The sequence below is a fragment of the Salvelinus alpinus genome, chromosome 27 (assembly GCF_045679555.1).
Source record: "Salvelinus alpinus chromosome 27, SLU_Salpinus.1, whole genome shotgun sequence".
Lineage (NCBI taxonomy): Eukaryota > Metazoa > Chordata > Actinopteri > Salmoniformes > Salmonidae > Salvelinus > Salvelinus alpinus.
In genome coordinates, this window is record NC_092112.1 from 44,652,267 (window position 1) to 44,672,754 (window position 20,488).

At 42.2% G+C, this 20,488-nt stretch overlaps 2 protein-coding genes and 1 non-coding gene across 9 annotated transcripts; 2 read left to right on the plus strand and 1 right to left on the minus strand.

Annotated features, from left to right (window-relative positions):
* Positions 1–473: 473 nt before the first annotated feature.
* Positions 474–11,389, minus strand: sod2 (superoxide dismutase 2, mitochondrial). The gene is made up of 6 exons (XM_071370847.1): positions 11,295–11,389; positions 11,089–11,160; positions 10,008–10,210; positions 9,701–9,817; positions 8,807–8,986; positions 474–1,538 (listed from the first exon to the last, which is right to left on the minus strand). The coding sequence occupies exons 2-6, from the start codon at positions 11,121–11,123 to the stop codon at positions 1,393–1,395; spliced, it is 681 nt and encodes a 226-aa protein (XP_071226948.1). The 5' UTR covers positions 11,124–11,160; positions 11,295–11,389; the 3' UTR covers positions 474–1,392.
* A 13-nt stretch (positions 11,390–11,402) lies between these two features.
* On the plus strand, positions 11,403–19,570 carry LOC139556642 (pre-mRNA-splicing regulator WTAP-like). 7 transcript variants are annotated; one of them, XM_071370843.1, is made up of 8 exons: positions 11,403–11,617; positions 13,033–13,070; positions 13,169–13,224; positions 13,321–13,379; positions 13,621–13,748; positions 14,947–15,125; positions 17,821–17,975; positions 18,379–19,570. In XM_071370843.1, exons 2-8 carry the CDS (start codon positions 13,041–13,043, stop codon positions 19,017–19,019), a joined length of 1,248 nt encoding a protein of 415 aa, XP_071226944.1. In that variant the 5' UTR covers positions 11,403–11,617; positions 13,033–13,040; the 3' UTR covers positions 19,020–19,570. The 7 variants fall into 7 exon arrangements, with proteins under 7 accessions (XP_071226944.1, XP_071226947.1, XP_071226940.1 ...); XM_071370846.1 differs by having other exon boundaries at positions 11,445–11,467; XM_071370839.1 differs by lacking the exon at positions 11,403–11,617 and adding an exon at positions 11,797–12,156.
* Positions 18,062–18,196, plus strand: LOC139556782 (small nucleolar RNA SNORA22). Its single transcript, XR_011671257.1, has one exon. It is a non-coding gene; the product is annotated as a small nucleolar RNA SNORA22 (small nucleolar RNA).
* Positions 19,571–20,488: the final 918 nt, after the last annotated feature.

Below are 20,488 nucleotides of genomic sequence, written 5' to 3' on the forward strand. Positions count from 1 at the left end.
AGAAGAGATATTTAAAAAAAAAAAAAAGTTGCATAACATTTTTGGGGGCTTTAATGCTATTAGCCCATACAAACGCATTGAATAACAGATTCACTACATGGAACAGAGATACCCCCTAAAATAGGAAGTTTGTTTTGAAGTGGTTGTACTATATCTGAGCGATGCAAGAAAAATCAGGGGAAAAAATGTAACACCATATTTTTGGCATTAAACAGTTTCCATATAAACTTCCATAAATGTTTTGGTACCAAGGGACCTTCAGACGAGTACATGTTCGTGAGAGTCATCTTTCCAGAGGTGTCCTAATAGTTTGTAGGGCAAACCGGTCTGACGCTACAGACGATTGTGAGAAGACTGATTTTTGGGATGTCTCATGATCTGACAAACACCGCTCTAGCTCTGTCACCGCAGATGCGGCAGATTTTTTTTATGGAGACTTTTGTATTATGCTAATTAAAACAACGCAGATACAATTCAAACTAAATATTTTATTATATCACATCAAAAACATTTGCTTCAATCACATTTACATAATATTTGTGCAACACTAACCAGGTTTCCATCCAACCTTTTTGTGAGTAAAGTACAGGTCTGAATTTTTTTTGTCGTCATGACAGGCCTGATGGAAAAAGAAAATTGTAATTAAAAAAATTACTTTTGCGAGAAATATCAGTGGAAATGCATTTATGAGCAAATACTGATAAAATAATCATATCGAAGTCAACTTTGAGTCACACAATGATATGTGCGGTTATCCCACTACAACTAGTCGGGAAAGCATGCAGTTTATTAGTCTACAGATTAAGTTATGACTTCACAGGGAGGTGAAAGTGCATGGTGATGAGCTTGATGCTTGTCTACCGTTAAACAAATACAAATTCTCGCTCTTTTGTTTATAATAATCTCATCATGTAAGCTATACGTGCACTGGAGGACATGTGACAATACAAGACTCGGCACACTCGGTATCCAACGCAACATTTTTTGTGAGAACCATCATTAGAGTTAAATGCGATAGAAACACATTTCACTTTTATATTTGGTAATTGGGAATTTAACCGCATAAGGTATTTTTATGTGCACTGTCATCACGCACAGCAATTGCAACAAGTCAATTTGATGGAAACATCTCATGGGAAAATGCACATTGTTCTAATGCCGATTTTAGAATACTCGCATGAAAATCTGTCGCCAAATTGGATGGAAACCTAGCTATAGTCGGACAAACAAACAGCTTTACAGACTGAATATTCTCTCTGGTACAGTATACAGCAGCCATCTTCATTTGGGGTAAGAGGGTATTTTCTGCTCTCTTAAGGTAGTAAGGACTGCGGGGGTAAGGTTTGGGGCAGGAAGGAAGAGCCAGTGTGTGTGCTCTGAGGGAGAAAAGGTCTACTTTTTGGCGGCCTGGAGGCGCTCGCTCACATTCTCCCAGTTGATGACATTCCAGATTGCTTTGACGTAGTCGGGTCGGACATTCTTGTACTGTAGATAGTAGGCGTGCTCCCACACATCAATACCCAGCAGGGGGACCAGACCTGGGGAGAAAAAAAATAAGTAAAATCATTCAACAGTAACTTAACTAGGCACTTCAGAAAGTGTTCATACCCTTTGACTTATTCCACATTTTGTAGTGTTAGACTGGTTTGTATTATCACCCATCTACACGCAACAGTGAAATCATGCAAATGTATTGAAAATGAAAAACAAAATAATTTACAGAGTACCAGTCAAAAGTTGACACACCTACTCATTCAAGGGTTAATTATTTTTACTTTTTTCTACACTGTAGAGTAGTGAAGACATCAACATTGTGAAATAACATATGGAATCATGTAGTAACCCCAAAAGGTGTTAAATCAAAATCCATTTTATATTTCAGATTCTTCAAAAGTAGCCACCCTTGCCTTGATAGCTTTGCACACGCTTGGCATTCTCTCAACCAGCTTCACCTGGAATGTTTTTCCAACAGTCATGAAGGAGTTCCCACATATGCTGAGCACTTGATGGCTGCTTTTTCTTTGCTCTGCAGTTTGGGATGAGTTGGACTATCTCAATTGGGTTGAGATCGGGTGATTGTGGAGGCCAGGTCATCTGATGTAGCACTCCATCACTCTCCTTGGTCAAATAGCCCTTACACAGCTTGGAGGTGTGTTGGGTCATTGTCCAGTTGAAAAACAAATGATAGTGGGACAAAGCGCAAACCATCAAACCTCCTCTGTGCTTCACGGTGGGAACCGCACATGCGGAGATCATCCATTCACCTACTTGGCGTCTCACAAAGACATGGCGGTTGGAACCAAAATCTGAAATTTGGAGAGACCAAAGGACAGATTTCCACCGGTCTAATGTCCATTGCTTGTGTTTCTTGGCCCAAGCAAGTCTCTTCTTATTGGTGTCCTTAAGTAGTGGTTTCTTTGCAGTAATTCGACCATGAAGGCCTGATTCACACAGTCTCTGAACAGTTGATGTTGAGATGTGTATGTTACTTGAACTCTGAAGCATTTATTTGGACTGCAATTTCTGAGGCTGATAACTCTAATGAACGTACCCTCTGCAGCAGAGGTAACTGCGTCTTCCTTGCCTGGGACGGTCCTGATGAGAGCCAGTATTATAGCGCTTGATGGTTTTTGCGACTGCACTTCATGAAACGTTCAGCTCTTAAAATTTTCCGGATTGGCTGACATTCATGTCTTAAAGTAATGGACTGTCGTTTCTCTTTGCTTATTTGAGCTGTTCTTGCCATAATATGGACTTAGCCCTATTTGTTAAAATACACCACCCCTACCTTGTCACAACTGATTGGCTCAAACGCATTAAGGAAAGAAATTCCACAAATTAACAAGGCACACCTGTTAATGGAATTGCATTCCATGAGACTACCTCATGCAGTTCGTTGAGAGAATGCCAAGTGTGCAAAGCTGTCAATGCAAAGGGTGTCTACTTTGAAGAATCTCAAATATATTTTGATTCGTTTAACACTTTTTTTAGTTAACACATATGGAATCATGTAGTATTTCATAGTTTGATGTCTTCACAATTTTTCTACAATGCAGAAAATAGTACAAATACAGAAAAACTCTTGAATGAGTAGGTGAGTCAACTTTTGACTGGTACTTTAAGTATTCACACCCCCGAGTCAATACTTTGTAGAAGCGATTACAGCTGTGAGTCTTTCTGGCTAAGTCTCTAAGAGCTTTCCACACCTGGATTGTGCAACATTTGCACATTATTATTTTCAAAGTTCTTCAAGCTCTGTAAAATTGGTTGTTGATCATTGCTAAACAACCATTTTCAGGTCTTGCCATAGTTTTTACTCATATCTACTTAAATCTAACTCAGCCACTCAGGAACATTCAATGTCTTTTTGGTAAGCAACTCCAGTGTAGATTTGGCCTTGTTTTAGTGTGGATGACGGATCACCACCTCAAGCTGAACCTCGGCAAGACGGAGCTGCTCTTCCTCCCGGGGAAGGACTGCCCGTTCCATGATCTCGCCATCACGGTTGACAACTCCATTGTGTCCTCCTCCCAGAGTGCTAAGAACCTTGGCGTGATCCTGGACAACACCCTGTCGTTCTCAACTAACATCAAGGCGGTGACCCGTTCCTGTAGGTTCATGCTCTACAACATTCGCAGAGTACGACCCTGCCTCACGCAGGAAGCGGCGCAGGTCCTAATCCAGGCACTTGTCATCTCCCGTCTGGATTACTGCAACTCGCTGTTGGCTGGGCTCCCTGCCTGTGCCATTAAACCCCTACAACTCATCCAGAACGCCGCAGCCCGTCTGGTGTTCAACTTTCCCAAGTTCTCTCACGTCACCCCGCTCCTCCGCTCTCTCCACTGGCTTCCAGTTGAAGCTCGCATCCGCTACAAGACCATGGTGCTTGCCTACGGAGCTGTGAGGGGAACGGCACCTCCGTACCTTCAGGCTCTGATCAGGCCCTACACCCAAACAAGGGCACTGCGTTCATCCACCTCTGGCCTGCTCGCCTCCCTACCTCTGAGGAAGTACAGTTCCCGCTCAGCCCAGTCAAAACTGTTCGCTGCTCTGGCACCCCAATGGTGGAACAAAATCCCTCACGACGCCAGGTCAGCGGAGTCAATCACCACCTTCCGGAGACACCTGAAACCCCACCTCTTTAAGGAATACCTAGGATAGGATAAAGTAATCCTTCTAACCCCCCCCCCCTCCCTTAAAAGAGTTAGATGCACTATTGTAAAGTGGTTGTTCCACTGGATATCATAAGGTGAATGCACCAATTTGTAAGTCGCTCTGGATAAGAGCGTCTGCTAAATGACTTAAATGTAAATGTAAATGTTTTAGGTTATATTCCTGCTGAAAGGTGAATCAATTTCCCAGTGTCTGGTGGGAAGCAGACAACCAGGTTTTCCTCTAGAATTTTTACTGTGCTTATATCTATATTCCATAAAAAAATGTTATCCTGAAAAAGCCCCCAGTCCTTAACAATTACAAGCATACCCATAACATTATGCAGCCGCCACTATGCTTGAAAATATGGAGAGTGGTACTCAGTAATGCGTTGGATTTGCCCAAAACATAACACTGTATTTAGGAAAGAAAAAAAATAATCCTTTAGTGCATTGTTGCAAACAGGATGCATGTTTTGAAATTTTTATTCTGTAGAGGCTTCCTTTTCACTCTGTCAATTAGGTTAGTATTGTGAAGTAACTAGAATGTTGTTGATCCATCTTCAGTTCTCCAATCACAGCCATTAAACCCTGTAACTGTTTTAAAGTCACTATTGGCCTCATGGTGAAATCCCTGAGCGGTTTCCTTCCTCTCCGGCTTCTGAGTTAGGAAGGATGCCTGTATCTTTGTCTTGACTGGGTGTATTGATACACCATCCAACGTGTAATTAATATGCTCCAAGGGATATTAAATGTCTGCTTTTTTTTAACCCATCTACCAATAGGTACCCTTCTTTGCCAGGCATTGGAAAACCTCCCTGGTCTTCGTGATTGAATCTGTTTAAAATTCACTGCTCAACTGAGGGCCCTTACAGTCAGACAGAGACATTAACACACACAGACATAAGAGAGAAAGAGAGAGACATACACACACAGTTGAATTCGGAAGTTTACATACACTTAGGTTGGCGTCATTAAAACTCGTTTTCAACCACTCCACAAATTTCTTCTTAACAAACTATAGTTTTGGCAAGTCGGTTAGGACATCTACTTTGTGCATAACAAGTCATTTTTCCAACAATTGTTTACAGACAGATTATTTCACTTAATCACAATTCCAGTGGGTCAGAAGTTTACATACACTAAGTTGACTGTGCCTTTTAACAGCTTGGAAAATTTCAGAAAATGATCATGGCTTTATTATGAAGCTTCTGATAGGCTAATTGACATCATTCGAGTCAATTGGAGGTGTACCTGTGGATGTATTTCAAGGCCTACCTTCAAATTCAGACCTCAGAAAAAAAATGCAGACCACCACAAGTCTGTTTCATCCTTGGGAGCAATTTCCAAATGCCTGAAAGTACCACGTTCATCTGCACAAACAATAGTACGCAAGTATAAACACCATGGGACAGCGCAGCCATCATGCCGCTCAGGAAGGAGACACGTTCCGTCTCCTAGAGATGAACGTACCTTGGTGAGAAAAGCAGCAATAAACAGCAAAGGACCTTGTGAAGATGCTGGAGGAAACAGGTACAAAGGTATCGATATCCACAGTAAAACGAGTCCTATATCGACATAACCTGAAAGGCCGCTCAGCAAGGGAAGAAGCCACTGCTCCAAAACCGCCATAAAAAAAGCCAGACTACGGTTTGCAACTGCACATGGGGACAAAGATCGTACTTTTTGGAGAAATGTCCTCTGGTCTGATGAAACAAAAGTAGAACTGTTTGGCCATAATGACCATCGTTATGTTTGGAGGAAAAAGGGGGAAGCTTGTAAGCCGAAGAACACCATCCCAACCGTGAAGCAGGGGGGTGGCAGCATCATGTTGTGGGGGTGCTTTGCTGCAGGAGGGACTAGTGCACATCACAAAATAGATGGCATCATGAGGATGGAACATTGTGGATATATTGAAGCAACATCTCCAGACATCAGTCAGGAAGTTAAAGCTTGGTCGCAATTGGGTCTTCCAAATGGACAATGACCCCAAGCATACTTCCAAAGTTGTGGGAAAATGGCTTAAGGACAACAAAGTCAAGGTATTGGGGTGGCCATCACAAAGCCCTGACCTCAATCCTATAGAAATGTTGTAGGCAGAACTGAAAAAGCATGTGCGAGCACAGAAGCCTACAAACCTGACTCATTTACACCAGCTTTGTCAGGAGGAATGGGCCAAAATTCACCCAATTTATTTTCGGGAAGCTTGTGGAAGGCTACACGAAACGTTTGATCCAAGTTACACAATTTAAATGTATTTGGCTAAGGTGTATGTAAACTTCTGACTTCAACTGTATGTGTGAGGTACAGAGAAAGTAGTCATTCCAAAATCATGTTAAACATTATTACTGCACACAGTGAGTCCAAGCTATTTATGTGACTTGTTAAGTACATTTTTTGTCCTGAACTGATTTAGGCTGAATACTTATTGACTCATGACATTTCAGCTTTTAATGTTTAGTTAATTTGTAAACATTTCTCAAAACATAATGCCACTGACATTATGGAGCATTGTGTGTAGACCAGTGACAAAAACATCTCAATTTAAGGTCTGAATTTAAAATGGATTAGCACAACAAAATGTAGAAAAAGTCAAGGGGTGTGAATACTTTCTGAAGGCACTGTATGTTAGGGATGCACGATATCGGTGAACATAGAGTCGGACGATATTAGCTAAAAATGCCAACCTCGGTATCGGCCCGATGTCTAGTTTAACACTGATGTTAAAAACCGATGTCAAAGCGGTACACGTTTAACACAGCATTCCTAACCTAGCCCACAATGTCTGCTGTGTGGATCGAGCAGTCATTTCAAAGAGTAAGAAAATTTCAGCGAGACAACTCAAAGGTGAAAACCATTAAAGCCAAGACAATGGAATTCATTGCCCTTGACAATCAACCATTCTCTGTCGTGGGTGCTGTTGGCTTTCGCCGACTGGTCAGGCACCGGTACACACTACCAAGTGCGCTATTGCCCAACCCGAGTTCCACAGTAATAGCATCACTGCTATTAGCTTCACGACATACATACTATGGAACGCCGTCTGGGTCTTCGCGTGTCAAAAAAGATACATTAGCACTGTCAAAGCTGTACAAAAAAAGTCTGCAAACACCGGCCACGAATGATGCGTTTACAATACCGCGTTGGTTAGAAAGCAAAATTTGTTCGACCGCAACTTCTGGGGTAGCACCAATTACAACCAGCCTGAAAACAATGACCAGTAGAAAGAGTGGTCATTTTCATTATTCTTAGCAATGATTTAGGAATCCTTGTGAGTAAGTATAAGCTAGGTTGCCACTTGTTGTTCTCCTATTGAAATTGAACTTCAGTTCATGAAAATAAATAGCTAGCCAGCTACTTAACCCTGTTGCCTAAAGCTGATGTTATAAGCAGCCAGCTTGCTTCATCTGGCTCGACGGATCGGGTTATGTGTTGTGAAGCTAGCCACAATAAGGATTAGGCACAAGTTGAATTTGCAGTTTGTCTTCAAAATAAAATGTCATTGACAGTGATGCAAATTAATACGAATAGTAGAATTATACCATACTTTTATTTTGAAGGCTAACCACAAAGTCCACTATTGTGGCTAATCCTTATTGTGGCTAGCTTCACATAGATGGGTCCCACCAGCATTAATCAAAAAATAACTTTTTTTAAATAAGGGTTATTTTAGATGACACCTAGATTATGTTGTTTTTCTATGTTTTTGGGGAAGAACATTGTTTGCATCCATGAGCTAGCTATCTTTATGACCATCTGTTCCACAATAACATCAGTCTAGTTAGGAAATTAATTGCAATCTAACAAATGAACGCATATGCTTACCACATTTTTAGTTTTAGCATTCAAAAATGTGTTTTGAATGCACGAGAACTTCACCAGCATCATAGCACACGTATCAATGAATCATTGTGACATATGAAATACGAGTGAGTGTAATCAATGTGTAATAACTACGTAACAAATGTATGAACACGTTAAATGTAGACGTGCAGTCATATTCAGGTCTTGATTGGTCAAATAGTGTTTGACACGACAAAGTGTTATTTTACGTGTATCTTTTTTTGACACGCAAAGACCCAAACGACGTTCCATAGAAATCCTGGTTGAGAATGAAACGACTGAACAACAAAACAGCACAGCAAGTAAGTGAAAGAAATAGGTTTTGATTATGTTTTACTGGTAATGGGAACATAGGTAAATGCCAACAAAATAACTTTCTGGTCAGTGTGGTGTGTGTGACCTTTATTTAACTAGCCACGTCAGTTAAGAACAAACTCTTATTTACAATGACGGCCCGGACGACGCTGGGCCAATTGGGACTCCAATCACGGCCAGATGTGATACAGCCTGGATTCGAACCAGGGACTGTAGTGACACCTCTTGCACTGAGATGCAGTGCCTTAAACCGCTGCGTCCATGTGTGTGTTAACTATTTAACTGTACTAGAATGTTTAAAAGGCCGCAAAAAAATTTAATATCGGTATCGGGTTTTTTGGCAAGGAAAATATCGGATATCGATATCGGCCAAAAATGTAATATAGGTGAATCACTACTGTATGTCATTCACTGGCACTGTACCCTTGTTAGAGCCCCAAACAGACATGAACAAGATAACATATAACAATACTGGGACCTAGCCAGTAGCCACTGACCTGTGGTTCCCTGCAGTGGGTCTTGATTAGGGCAGGCTGTGATACGGAGCTTCCCGCTCTCCTTGTCGAAGCCCAGCCAGCCCCAGCCTGAGCCCTGGACCGCCACAGTGGCGGCAGACATCTTGTCCTTCAATGCCTGGAAGGAGCCAAAGTCACGGTTGATGGCCGCTGCCAGCTCACCTGTGACAGGATGGACAAACAAAGAATGATCAGACTGATGAATTACATACAAGTTTCCAATGGGTTGCCCATAAGAACAATTTAGCAAATTCAGGAAAGAGTCTGAATTGAAAATGCAAGTGGAACATATAGGCCATAGTTGCTACTTTCCCACAAATTGTATAAACCCGTGATAGTTGCAAATTATAATATACAACAACGTGTGAAGAATAGTTAAAGTGAAAGATTAGGGGAAAGAAGTTTCTCAAACTGCTACTTCAAACTCCCAATTGTGCTGCTCACCATGTAGTCTTGAGAGGCCTTCTAAATCTGGAAGTCTGGAGAACTTCAGTATTGGATTTTACATTTTAAATGGGCACAGTGGCTGTTAACACTTGGATTTGATTGGCTCTGCATACATCTGACATTTCCCCTCAGGAGAGGCATGTCCTATTTGTTACGTCCACGTCTCTTTTCTTACCGGGTCGGAATTTTTTTCTAGCCTATGCTGCATTATTTTTGCGATCTTATCCTAGCTAGCTTGATGCAAGTCAGAAAAAAATTCTTAAATACCACCTCTGTTCGGAGCTCCACCCACGCAAAATATTGGATTGGTTTGTGGCAACGAGTCACTAGTTTCCATCTAGACTCCACCCCTACTTAGCTTCTTCCTACCAAAAACTACCTCAGGCTTTTGAACAACGTGAGAGAAGCCTGGTGTCCGAGGCTACTCACCCTGTGGTTCTCCACTGCCATTTGGGGAGAGGTTTGTCCAGAAGATGGTGTGGTTGATGTGGCCTCCTCCATTAAACCTCAGAGCAGGCTGGAGAGAAACCTGTGCTGTCACATCACCTGAAATACATCACATGTACAAATGCAGGTAAAGGATTGGCTACACACTACAAGTGTAAATACAGGACAGGTATGCATTTACGGCTCAATTAAATGTTCAAAAGGGAACCTCATCCAGGAACTACACAATCCCTAATATCACCACTTTTTGTAAATCACTAAGGTCTTAAGCAGCAGACTTTCCTCTCACCTTTGGCCAGTGCCTCCAGGTACTTCTCCTCTGTGACGTTGAGGTTGTTAACGTAGGTGGCGTGGTGCTTGCTGTGGTGGAGCTGCATGATCTCTGCGTTGATGTGGGGCTCCAGGGCTCCATAGTCATAGGTCAGGTCAGGGAGCGAGTGCTTCCATCTGGCTGCCACCGTGCCCAGGACCGGGCTCAAGGTGGCAGCACACCTAAAACCACCAGGAAATAGAGACATGTTAATGTCATTCCTGTCCGTGGGAAATGTTATCAAGCATAAGCAGTAAAACTGTTTTCAGCTCAACCAGTAATGGTTGCTGCAAGCCAGCTTCCATTTAGAAGCAGCTCATGGCCCCAGCTGACAGCCTGGGAAGAGGTTGGATTAGTTAGGGAGAGTTCACACAGGGTCAAATCCTCTCTGATTTAGAGTCTTGCACAATTGACAGGAAATTCTGGGGGGGGGGTCTACCGTATCATTCACAACATAGCATCATTTGGCTAAGATTAACAAGCTACTTGTGTTGAGAATAGATAGCAACTTGCTCTAGTCCTGGCAGATGAGATAAAAAGAACGTTAGCTATAGTATGTTATGAAGTTGCCTGTTGCGACCTGAGCAAGGTGTCGAGTTGTCAAGTCAAGGGGGCAAGGCCTGACTCATGATGCTGTCTATTACAAACAAGGCAATAAACACAAGTGTCAAAATAATGCCAGGGTATATAGCTAATATTGACAACTTTTACGCATACTTGTTGGCCGACCACATGCACAAGTAAGACCATTTCTGCTTACCAACTTGTTAAAACGGTTTGTTAAACGAAGAGATTACTGTCAGTAATTTCTGAATTGCCAGTAACACGCTGGGTAATGCTTTTCGTTATATTGGAGTAGCTAACGTTACCTAACTAGCTAGCTACTAGTAACTATTAAAAGGTAACTACTACCACAAGCTAGCTAAACAGATATAACTAACAATCCTCATGTAAAACTAACAACGTAACAATAGCAACATTCGCCTGTTATCGCCCTTCATCTTGTATACATCATGGCTTGTTACCGAATGGAAAACTTCATTGCATTTTGTAGTTTTACCTGCGCACTTGACCCACTCTGCTTAGCATGCTCATGTTTCTTCTCACCGTTCAGAATAGAAGTAGAACTGCCCTTGAAATTAAACATCACTGTTAGAAGATACCATATCAGTACGTGGGGGTGGCATCGGATACGTATTTATTTATACACACACATTTTACTACAAACCGTATACAAGGCAAACATTATTTGTACTGTATACTTACGATAACGTTTAGTGCAAAGGGGATTAGCTACGTTGTGCCGAATAAAAACATTTCGAGCGTTAGAACACCTCCCCACCATTATATATCATAGTTCCACCCATCCCATTTGCTTCCGGGTGGCTTTGACTTTTTTTCCCCCAAGCTGCATTTCTCACGTTTAGCAAACTTGACAGGTGAACCCTTGTATTAATGACTGGTTGACATTTTAAAACAATATTGTTTAATGTTACTTTAAAGCAGAATTCAGCAGATTACACTTCAACACATCTAACTTTCCAGCTAGCCAACTAATGACAGGACCCTACAGCAAAACGTAGAGTAATGTATGTTGTGGATCCCGTTTTTTTTTAGCATTTTCCGAAGATGTTGAAAAACGATTTATCTGGCTAGTTCAAAACATGTTTAATCTAAATGGTTTGGATGGATAGTAATTGAAATTAATGTTATTCTGAGGTGACAAAGTTAGCTAGCCTAAAATATCTGATAGCATCATGTGAACTCAGCCCGCCCCTTCAGCACTGTAGCAAGTAGAGAGCTTTGATGCGCTGCTGTGGTTGCCATCGTCTCTCGGATGATGGCGGCGACACCGAATCCTTACCGTGGCGAATTCGAATAACAATAATTAAGTTAGAAACCTATTAAAATCGGATTGTAACGTTGCATATTAGTACTAAGACGTTCAACACATACTGGTTTCGAATATTGAAGAAAACGGGTCCGGTAAGTGTTCATTTGCGGCAGGGTTTTGCGAATACGACTCCGCGAAAGGAAGAGGAACGCAAATTTTGCAGGGGGAGAGTCTGGATTCTCTTCTTTCTCCGCCATTTTGTGACAACAAGAAGCAGAACACGATAACCGACAGGTAGTTAACGTTAGCTGAACATTTTTGGTAAAACAGTTTAAGGCGATGCACAGTTTATACATTTATTTGAGATCATCCTTAAAAGTACGTAACACGTCGTTAGACTGAATTCCAAGGTAGCTCGTAAGTCTGACGTGGGCCAAATGTGAGGTGTTAGTTATTTTGTTTTCTTGTCGAGACATGCGAACGTTAGCTAATGTAACAGTTGGCTGGTCATTACGTATTATCCTGCTAATAAATGCTTTAAAATTTAACAAACACATATGAATGGAATTGCTATCATCGATTTTAACATAAAGAATCAGAGTTGTAATAGAAGTCCGGTTTTAACTAGCTAACGTTAGGTGGCTAAACGTAACGTTAGCCAGTTAAGCTAGTATATTAGCAAACTAGCTAATGTTAAGTGTTGTGGATTTGCACTCTGTTATTAACATGGGAGATGCATGAGGACTAGCTAGCTAACGTTAGAACTAAAGCAAACAAAGAGAATGGATGAGACTTGACACATGCACAAATATTTGAATACTTCAAGCTTACTAGCAACTGCAGCTAGTTGCTATATTATGGTAACAATAGCAATTTCGCTAGTTAGTAAACGTAATCCTTTTAGAGATTCCCTAAAAACATGCCACCTTTTATACAGCCCTGACCGGACGTGACTTTTTCGCAGTAGGTTAGAAGAACTAGCTTAATGTTATGGTTAGCGAAAATGTTCTCTAAAACATTATTTTATACCTCAATGCTCCTAACCTGTTACGAAAAGTAACTTCCAGAATATTTGCTTTATCTGCTGTAGCAGCTCATGTATCATTATTGAATGGTTTGCTCTTGAAACTTCCACTCAATTAATTGGTACTACTTTTACTTCCCTTTCAGAGCTCAGAATGACAAATGAGGAACCTCTTCCAAAGAAGGTGAGAGGGCGCCTCTATTTGTTAACCAAGATTCCCGTATTGACAGTTATATGCAGCTTAAGCCTTTTACTTGCTGACTCTTTCCCATCTTCATTCAGGTTCGCCTCAGTGAATCTGACATGAAGACCCTGACCAGAGAGGAACTGTGTGTGAGGTAAATAGATAACACTACTGTAGATGGAGGAGGGTGGGACAATTGTTTATGTTTGAATGTGATAACTAGTGTGTTTGTTTATTATTGGTCCTTTAGGTGGAACCAACATGAAGCCTATGTCCAGATCCTGGAGGCAAAATATGCTGATCTGAATTGTAAGTGCCTACTCCAACATTTTACCAAGTCATCCTTCAATAGAATAAGAGTCAGCTGTTGATAGGAAAGGATTATCCTATGTTTTTAGTGGTAGGCTTTGGATATCAGTTTTGCATTTTAGAAGAACAAATACCCACACTTAACACCCTTTTTAAAGTTTGTTTTTGTTTAGGTGTTGATGGCTCCTTTTCAGTTGACACAGGTTAACTGTGCCTTGTTTCTCTCTACTCACCGTCTCAGCGAACGATGTGACTGGGCTGAAGGAGTCTGAGGAGAAGCTGAAGCAGCAGCAGCAGGAGGCGTCACGCAGGGAGAACATCCTGGTCATGCGGCTCGCTACCAAGGAGCAGGAAATGCAAGAGTGTACAGTAAGTATCCCACTGCAATACTTCCTGCTGTTTTTCTAAATGAGGGGACTGGGGGATATGTAGGCCTATTTTAGTAACAAAATGTTTGTCAGGCAGCAGACCTCAACCTTTTGGATACAAGTGTAGGTATTGACCTTAGTCTAAGTCCTATTCCCAAGCTGTGCTGGGAAAGGGGGGTACAGTATAGCAGAGTTTCCACCTTATCAATGGTTTGTCACTAGTTTACTCCTCCCTGCTTGCCCCAAGTCTTTAGTGTCATACTCCTGATGGAAACAAAATAACACTAGAGCTCACATTAACATAAACACTGGCCACTAGGGCTGGGAATTGCCAGGGACCTCACAATACAATTTTATCGCGATACTTAGGTGCGGATACAATTTGTATTGCGATTCTCACGATTCTATTTTTATTGCGATTCGATGTTCAAAACATATTGCTCACCATATGTCTGCTGCAGAAGGACAAGAGTCTTGAAAACTAGTTTTGATCAGTCATGGAAATAAGTGCTGAAAACATATTGACTCCCTATTTAAAAAGTATGATGGAGAACAAGCTATGAAGTAACTAGTTTTAGTGCTGGTACAGCCAAGTAGAGCAAAATATTATTACGATATTGTCAAAACGATACAATATATCGTAAAAGAATGTTTAAAAAATGATATCCCTAATATGTAACTGTATCGATCCCCCCCCCCTATCTCTACTGGCGACAATGTGAAGCCTTGCTTGTCAGACCTCTCACTCTCTGAATGACTGCATAGCGGCTCACCCAACAGCAAATGCCATTCCTTCTGTCGGGCAACTGAGTTTAATCAAACTGACTCGGCCAGTTGGGTGATAAAATCTTACGCAGAGTTATAGTGTACAAGATGAGTCCAGTCCCACACTTAGGCTAATCATCCCAAAGCTGTCTTTTACACTGTAGTTTAACAGGAAGTTGTCTCTTGAAGGCAATAACTTATGATTTAGGCAATAATGATTTACAAAGTTAAATAAATAACGTGTAAGCATGACTTTGTTCAGCTACAGTAATGGGGACTGTGCTTTTATAGCTCAATTATTCGCAACATCCATTGCCTCTTGTGTAAATTAAGTCAATGTATTTTTGTTAACTTTCAGAAGCTTAAGGAGGTATTTTGTAAGTTGAGTTTATGTGCTTGTGCCTTTATTGACACTTATCTCTTTCAACCTGCAGACCCAGATCCAGTACCTCAAGCAAGTACAGCAACCCAGTGCCGCCCAACTGCGGTCATCCATGGTAGACCCGGCCATCAACTTATTTTTCCTCAAAATGAAGGGTGAACTGGAACAGACTAAAGACAAACTGGAGCAGGCCCAAAATGAACTGAGTGCCTGGAAATTTACACCAGATAGGTAAAGACAATCAAAATAACTCCCCCTCCTCCCACCCCCACAAAAAAAGTCAAGACCTCCTCACACCCCCCACCCCCACTGCAGGCATGCAGGAATCATGGTGGGGGGGATGGCTGAGAAATGCTGTACTCACCACAAGACTCAGACTTTACCAAAAACACAAAAAACAAACTGCCATCCATGTTTTGTGTACTCTTTTACTGTCCCCCAGCTACATATCACATAATCTAAACTGAATGAAAAAAACAGTATGGTCAGGTGACACTTGTGTTTCAGCTCTCTCATTCCCCCCTCACCGTCCAGGGGCCCTGAAGGAGTCGGGACTGTTCCTGAAGAGGTGGTCACGTCCGACACGGATATGCCTCCCCCTCTCAGCCCAAGCCAGACAGTTGCCTTATTACATGCGGGGGGGGGGGTTGTTATGGTGGAGATTGAGGCAGTCTTGGGCAAACTGCCGGAGCAGGGAGAACACCCTTAGCCTAAATAACCAATTGAACATTTAAAGACGATGCCCCGCTAGCTAAAGACGTTTAAGTGGAAAACGCCACACCCATACCCACTAGTGCTCCTGAGACTCTTAAGACTCTTGGACAGATTGTAGAATACAATGAAAATACTGTGGGAACGGTTCTAGGAAAAACTTTAAGACTTTGTAGGGAGGAGCCAGTAGAATGTTTAAGACTCTGGGGGAGGAGCCAGACCCTCAGTCCAGAATTGACTATGGTTGAGGCGTGCGTGAGCGAAGGTCTGATTGCCTGTGTCTTTGAGCATGGGCCCACATACGGGTAGAGTGTATTTACATGTTTTATTTTGTGAGTTGCCTCTTATGTTTCTGTTTCATTTACTTTCCTCTTTTTTGGGTTCTCTTAAATACTCTTGCACTGCAGTGTGTCAGACATTTGCTCTGTTCGATTTGGTGACCTTGGTAAAAAAAAAAAAACATCCCGTAGGCTACGTTATTTTGACGCTTGATGTTTCCAAATTGTTCATTGTAAAACGTACACACTGCAGTTGGTGCTCGAGTGATATTTTCTCATAATGATTACAAATGTGTGAAACGAGTAATGTTACCACTTCATGAGAATGTATTTATTCAGTCCAATATGATATTGTTCTTTGTGTATTTATGTTGTTGTTGACCTCACACTCCCTCCTCCCTAGCAACCGCAAACTTTTTTTTGGTTTTGGGTTTTCAATTCCAGTTGACATTTTACGGATGTAATTAATTGGGGAAAATTGTAATTTATCGGCAATATGCAATTCATTGATTGGTTTTTCAATTTCAAACAGAGCAATAAACAGCCTATATCCCGCCTTGGATATCTGGCCATCAATATAGTTACAACACTCGTGGTGGGAACAACCCGTAAAATTACTATTATGCTGTACTCACCACAAGACTCCAGCAATGATGGGTATGATCCATTGGAAGTTGTTTTCTTAAAAGAAGCAACATTTTCCGTTGTTGATGGCAAGCAAGAAGAGTTGATAGCCCTTGACCTTTTCAGGTAGCAACCAGAGTAACACGATTGTGTGTTTTCTAATCTTATAGACTTCAAATGCACTATCAGCTGCTCATCCAGTTTCTCCTAAGAATGTCTGGTTTTTATTTTTCCAATACCTGGCTAACGTCATTTCTATTGATGGTCAAAAATACTGCTTTCGATGTGGTAAAGCTGAATGCAACATCCTTGTCAGACAATGCATTGTTGTCAAGTATTACGAAATGTAATCTCAAATCTCATCAGTTGCCTCTCACAGTTCATTTTCAATAGTATGATTTTTCACAGATGCTTCTGGAACCAGTGTCCAAGCTGCTGTGTTTTTAGGAAGTATCTATAGACTGTTGCGACTTGCAGTGTTCCTAGGTTTCAAGTGACGTGGTGACTTCTGAAGTTGATTTCCCTGGCTGCCATGGTACCTCTGAAATGTCAATGCAATTTTAAGCATGTGTTTTCCTTGTTTAAAAGAGTCAGCGGAGGATGTTTTGCGGTGGTTAGTGCATGATTACCTCAGGTGACCTTGTCCAAGGTGCTGACTGAGTAATACTCACACCAGTAGAAGCTGGTCGGTTGTGACAGACTAGGATTTCTTTGGGTCTAATTTGCTGTTGAAAGTACAATTTGGGTGTGTAGAAACCAAATGTACGGTTGCTGAAATTGGGTACTTTACCTTGGTTCTCATCCTGCTGACTGTGTAGGCGCCCACCTGTAGTAGTAAAATGTGCATAGGGGTACTCAAAAGGTAAAGGTACTGCTGCTGCATAAGAATGTTTTATCGGAATGTGCATCTATGCTATCGTTGCTGGTATCCTTTGCCAAGTCCATACGGTCTCCGGTATCTATCTATAACTGTACTACTTTGGAAAATGGAAACTTGCTGTATGGATAGGCAAGATTCATAGTGTTAGTGGATGGGTGGGGACGGTGGTGTTCCATGTACAATTTTTTTTTTATGCAGTCGTTCTGCACATATCAGAAGATCTCAATGTGTTACCTGCAATGTTAAACACCTCTCCAAGCAATGTGAGGTGATCTGATAATCTACAGAGCTTGACTGCATAAATTATAACCTGGAACACCACCATAGTGACCACCTAGTTAGGTCACTGGACTGATTGGGCTGTCCTTGCCTGAGGGTGGCATTTGGCTGTGCCCTGGTTCATTGTGTGATGTGAGGCCTGTCTCCCTTGCAGCCAGACGGGAAAGAAGCTAATGGCCAAGTGCCGGATGCTGATCCAGGAGAACCAGGAGCTGGGGAGGCAGCTGTCCCAGGGACGTATCGCACAGTTGGAGGCAGAGCTGGCCCTGCAGAAGAAGTACAGCGAGGAGCTCAAGAGCAGCCAAGACGGTGAGAACACAACAGCCCACCTCCATCTACTCAGACCTGGGTTCAAATAGTATCCATAAAAAATGTAAGCTTTAAATGTTACATTTCAGCACTGTGAAGAACCATGTGTGCTTTGTAGCTCCCCAGTTTATTAATCTGTGCTACAGTAAAGTGTGGTCTGTAACCTCTGCATTGGAGGAGCTATATTCTCCCCTGTGTGTATTCAGCAGACCTGTACATTCAGATGCAGGAGCTTTTGTTAAGGCATTTGTTAGACATGTTTCTAATATTCAGTGTATTTTCCCCCTAGCAAAAAAAATGTTATGTTTGCCTTCATTTACCTGGAGCTTTCTTTCTTGAACCTGACTGCGTCCGATCTCCCTGTATTCTGACCTGTGGCTTTGTCCGTTTTCATCCCTCCCAGAGTTGAACGATTTCATCATCCAGCTGGATGAGGAAGTAGAGGGCATGCAGAGCACCATCCTGGTCCTCCAGCAGCAGCTCAGGGAGACCCGTCAGCAGCTCTCCCAGAACCCAGCTCAGGCTGCCTCTGCCGGGGCAGGCCCCAGCAGGACTTCACCCTCTGCCGAGCCCCCCAGCCAGCCCGAGCAGCCCTCCGCCCAAGCCGGGAAAGACTGCGGAAGGGTCTCCAACGGACCAAGCAATGGCAGCTCATCCTCCCTGAGGGATGTGGCGACCACCCCCAGCCTGTACCGCGAGGTCAGCAGCACAGAGGAAGACTTTCCCCCGTCCCCCATGGTCTCCAGCCCCGGTGAGGGCGAGACGAAACTCTCCAACCACTCAGAGGATGCAGCGGGGGGCCAGACTGGTGGCAGTGCAGGGGGTACAGCAGCAGGGGGGTTCGGGAGCCAGCTGAGCACAGGGTATGAGAGCGTGGACTCCCCGACAGGCAGCGAGACGTCCCTGACGCAGCACTCGAACGACACAGACTCCAACACCGACCCCCACGAAGACAAGTCTGCCCCGGTCGTCAAGGGCAACAGGACTGCGGGGTCGCGGCAGGCTCAGAACGGCCTGAGCGCGAGCAGTGGCACAGTTTTGTAATGTACTTTATAATAACACGTCATTTGTCTTTTTCTTTTTATACGAGACACAAACGCATAGTTGGTAACACAGAACTGCTGTCCAGAACTTTTTCTCCTCTCCTTTGCCTATCGTGATACCTCTTCCACAAGTTAAAGAAAATAATTGCATTGCTAAACAGGAACATTACGTGAAATTAATTAATGTATGTGCATATGACTTGAGTTTTGTATGATTCAAGCTAGATCTTTTTTTTCTTTGGTCTCTTGGTTATTTGAACATGTAGATCGATAACATTCTTGTTTGAACTCTTGACAAACTCAAGTGATCAAGCATCTGGTGTTGTAGTCATGCTCAATAAAAGTCAAACCACAGTTCACTTTAGTAGCTTTGCAATGTTAAAGGATGTTATCTTTTAGATGTTGACGTTTATTTTTTTTAAATCCTTGGCAAAATACATTTCTGTTTGACAATGTGTGTAGTTTCTACGCGATGTACCTTGTTGAATTCATTATTCTGACTTCCATCCTTCTCATGTACTGACCAAATATCAATAAAGACTTTTAATATGATAGTGATATGGATTTTTCTTCTCCCTCGGAACATATGTAAAGCCTTTCTCGAATTAAATTGAAATATATTTCCTATATTCTAGTGAAGCAGATGGTTATCAAGTTCAATTTTGTTTATTAATGAAATACAGTGCCCTTGGAAAGTATTCAGACCCCTTAACTTTTTCCACATTTTGTTACAGCCTTATTTTAAAATGGATTAAATAAAACATTTAAATAATCCACACAATACCCCATAATGACAAAGCGAAAACAAGTTGGTTGAAATGTTTGCAAATGTATAAATAAAATCAGGTACCATATTTACATAAATATTCTGACCGTTTGCAATGAGACACAAAGTTGAGTGCAGGTGCATCCTGTTTCCATTGATCATTCTTGACATGTTTCTACAACTTGATTGAAGTTCACCAGTGGTAAATTCAATTGATTGGACATGACTTGGAAAGGCGCACACCCGTCTATATAAGGTCCCACAGTTGTCAGTGCAAAAACCAGCCATGAGGTCAAAGGAGTTGTCTGTAGAGCTCCAAGACAGGATTGTGTATTTCTGCAGCATTGAAGGTCCCCAATAACACAGTGGCCTCCATCGTTCTTAAATGGAAGAAGTTTGGGACCACCAAGGGAGGTGACCAAGAACCCGATGGTCACTCTGACAGCTCTAGAGTTCCTCTGTGGAGATGGGAGAACCTTCCAGAAGGACAACCATCTCTGCAGCACTCCACCAATAAGGCCTTTATGGTAGAGTGGCCAGACGGAAGCCACTCAGTAAAAGGCACATGACAGCCCACTTGGAGTTTGCCAAAAGGCACATAAAGACTCTCAGACAGTGGAGTCTCCCCAGAGGAGGAAGGGGAGGACCATCCCTCAGTGAATTTCATAAAAATTGTAAAACATTAAAAAAGTGATCCTTTTTAG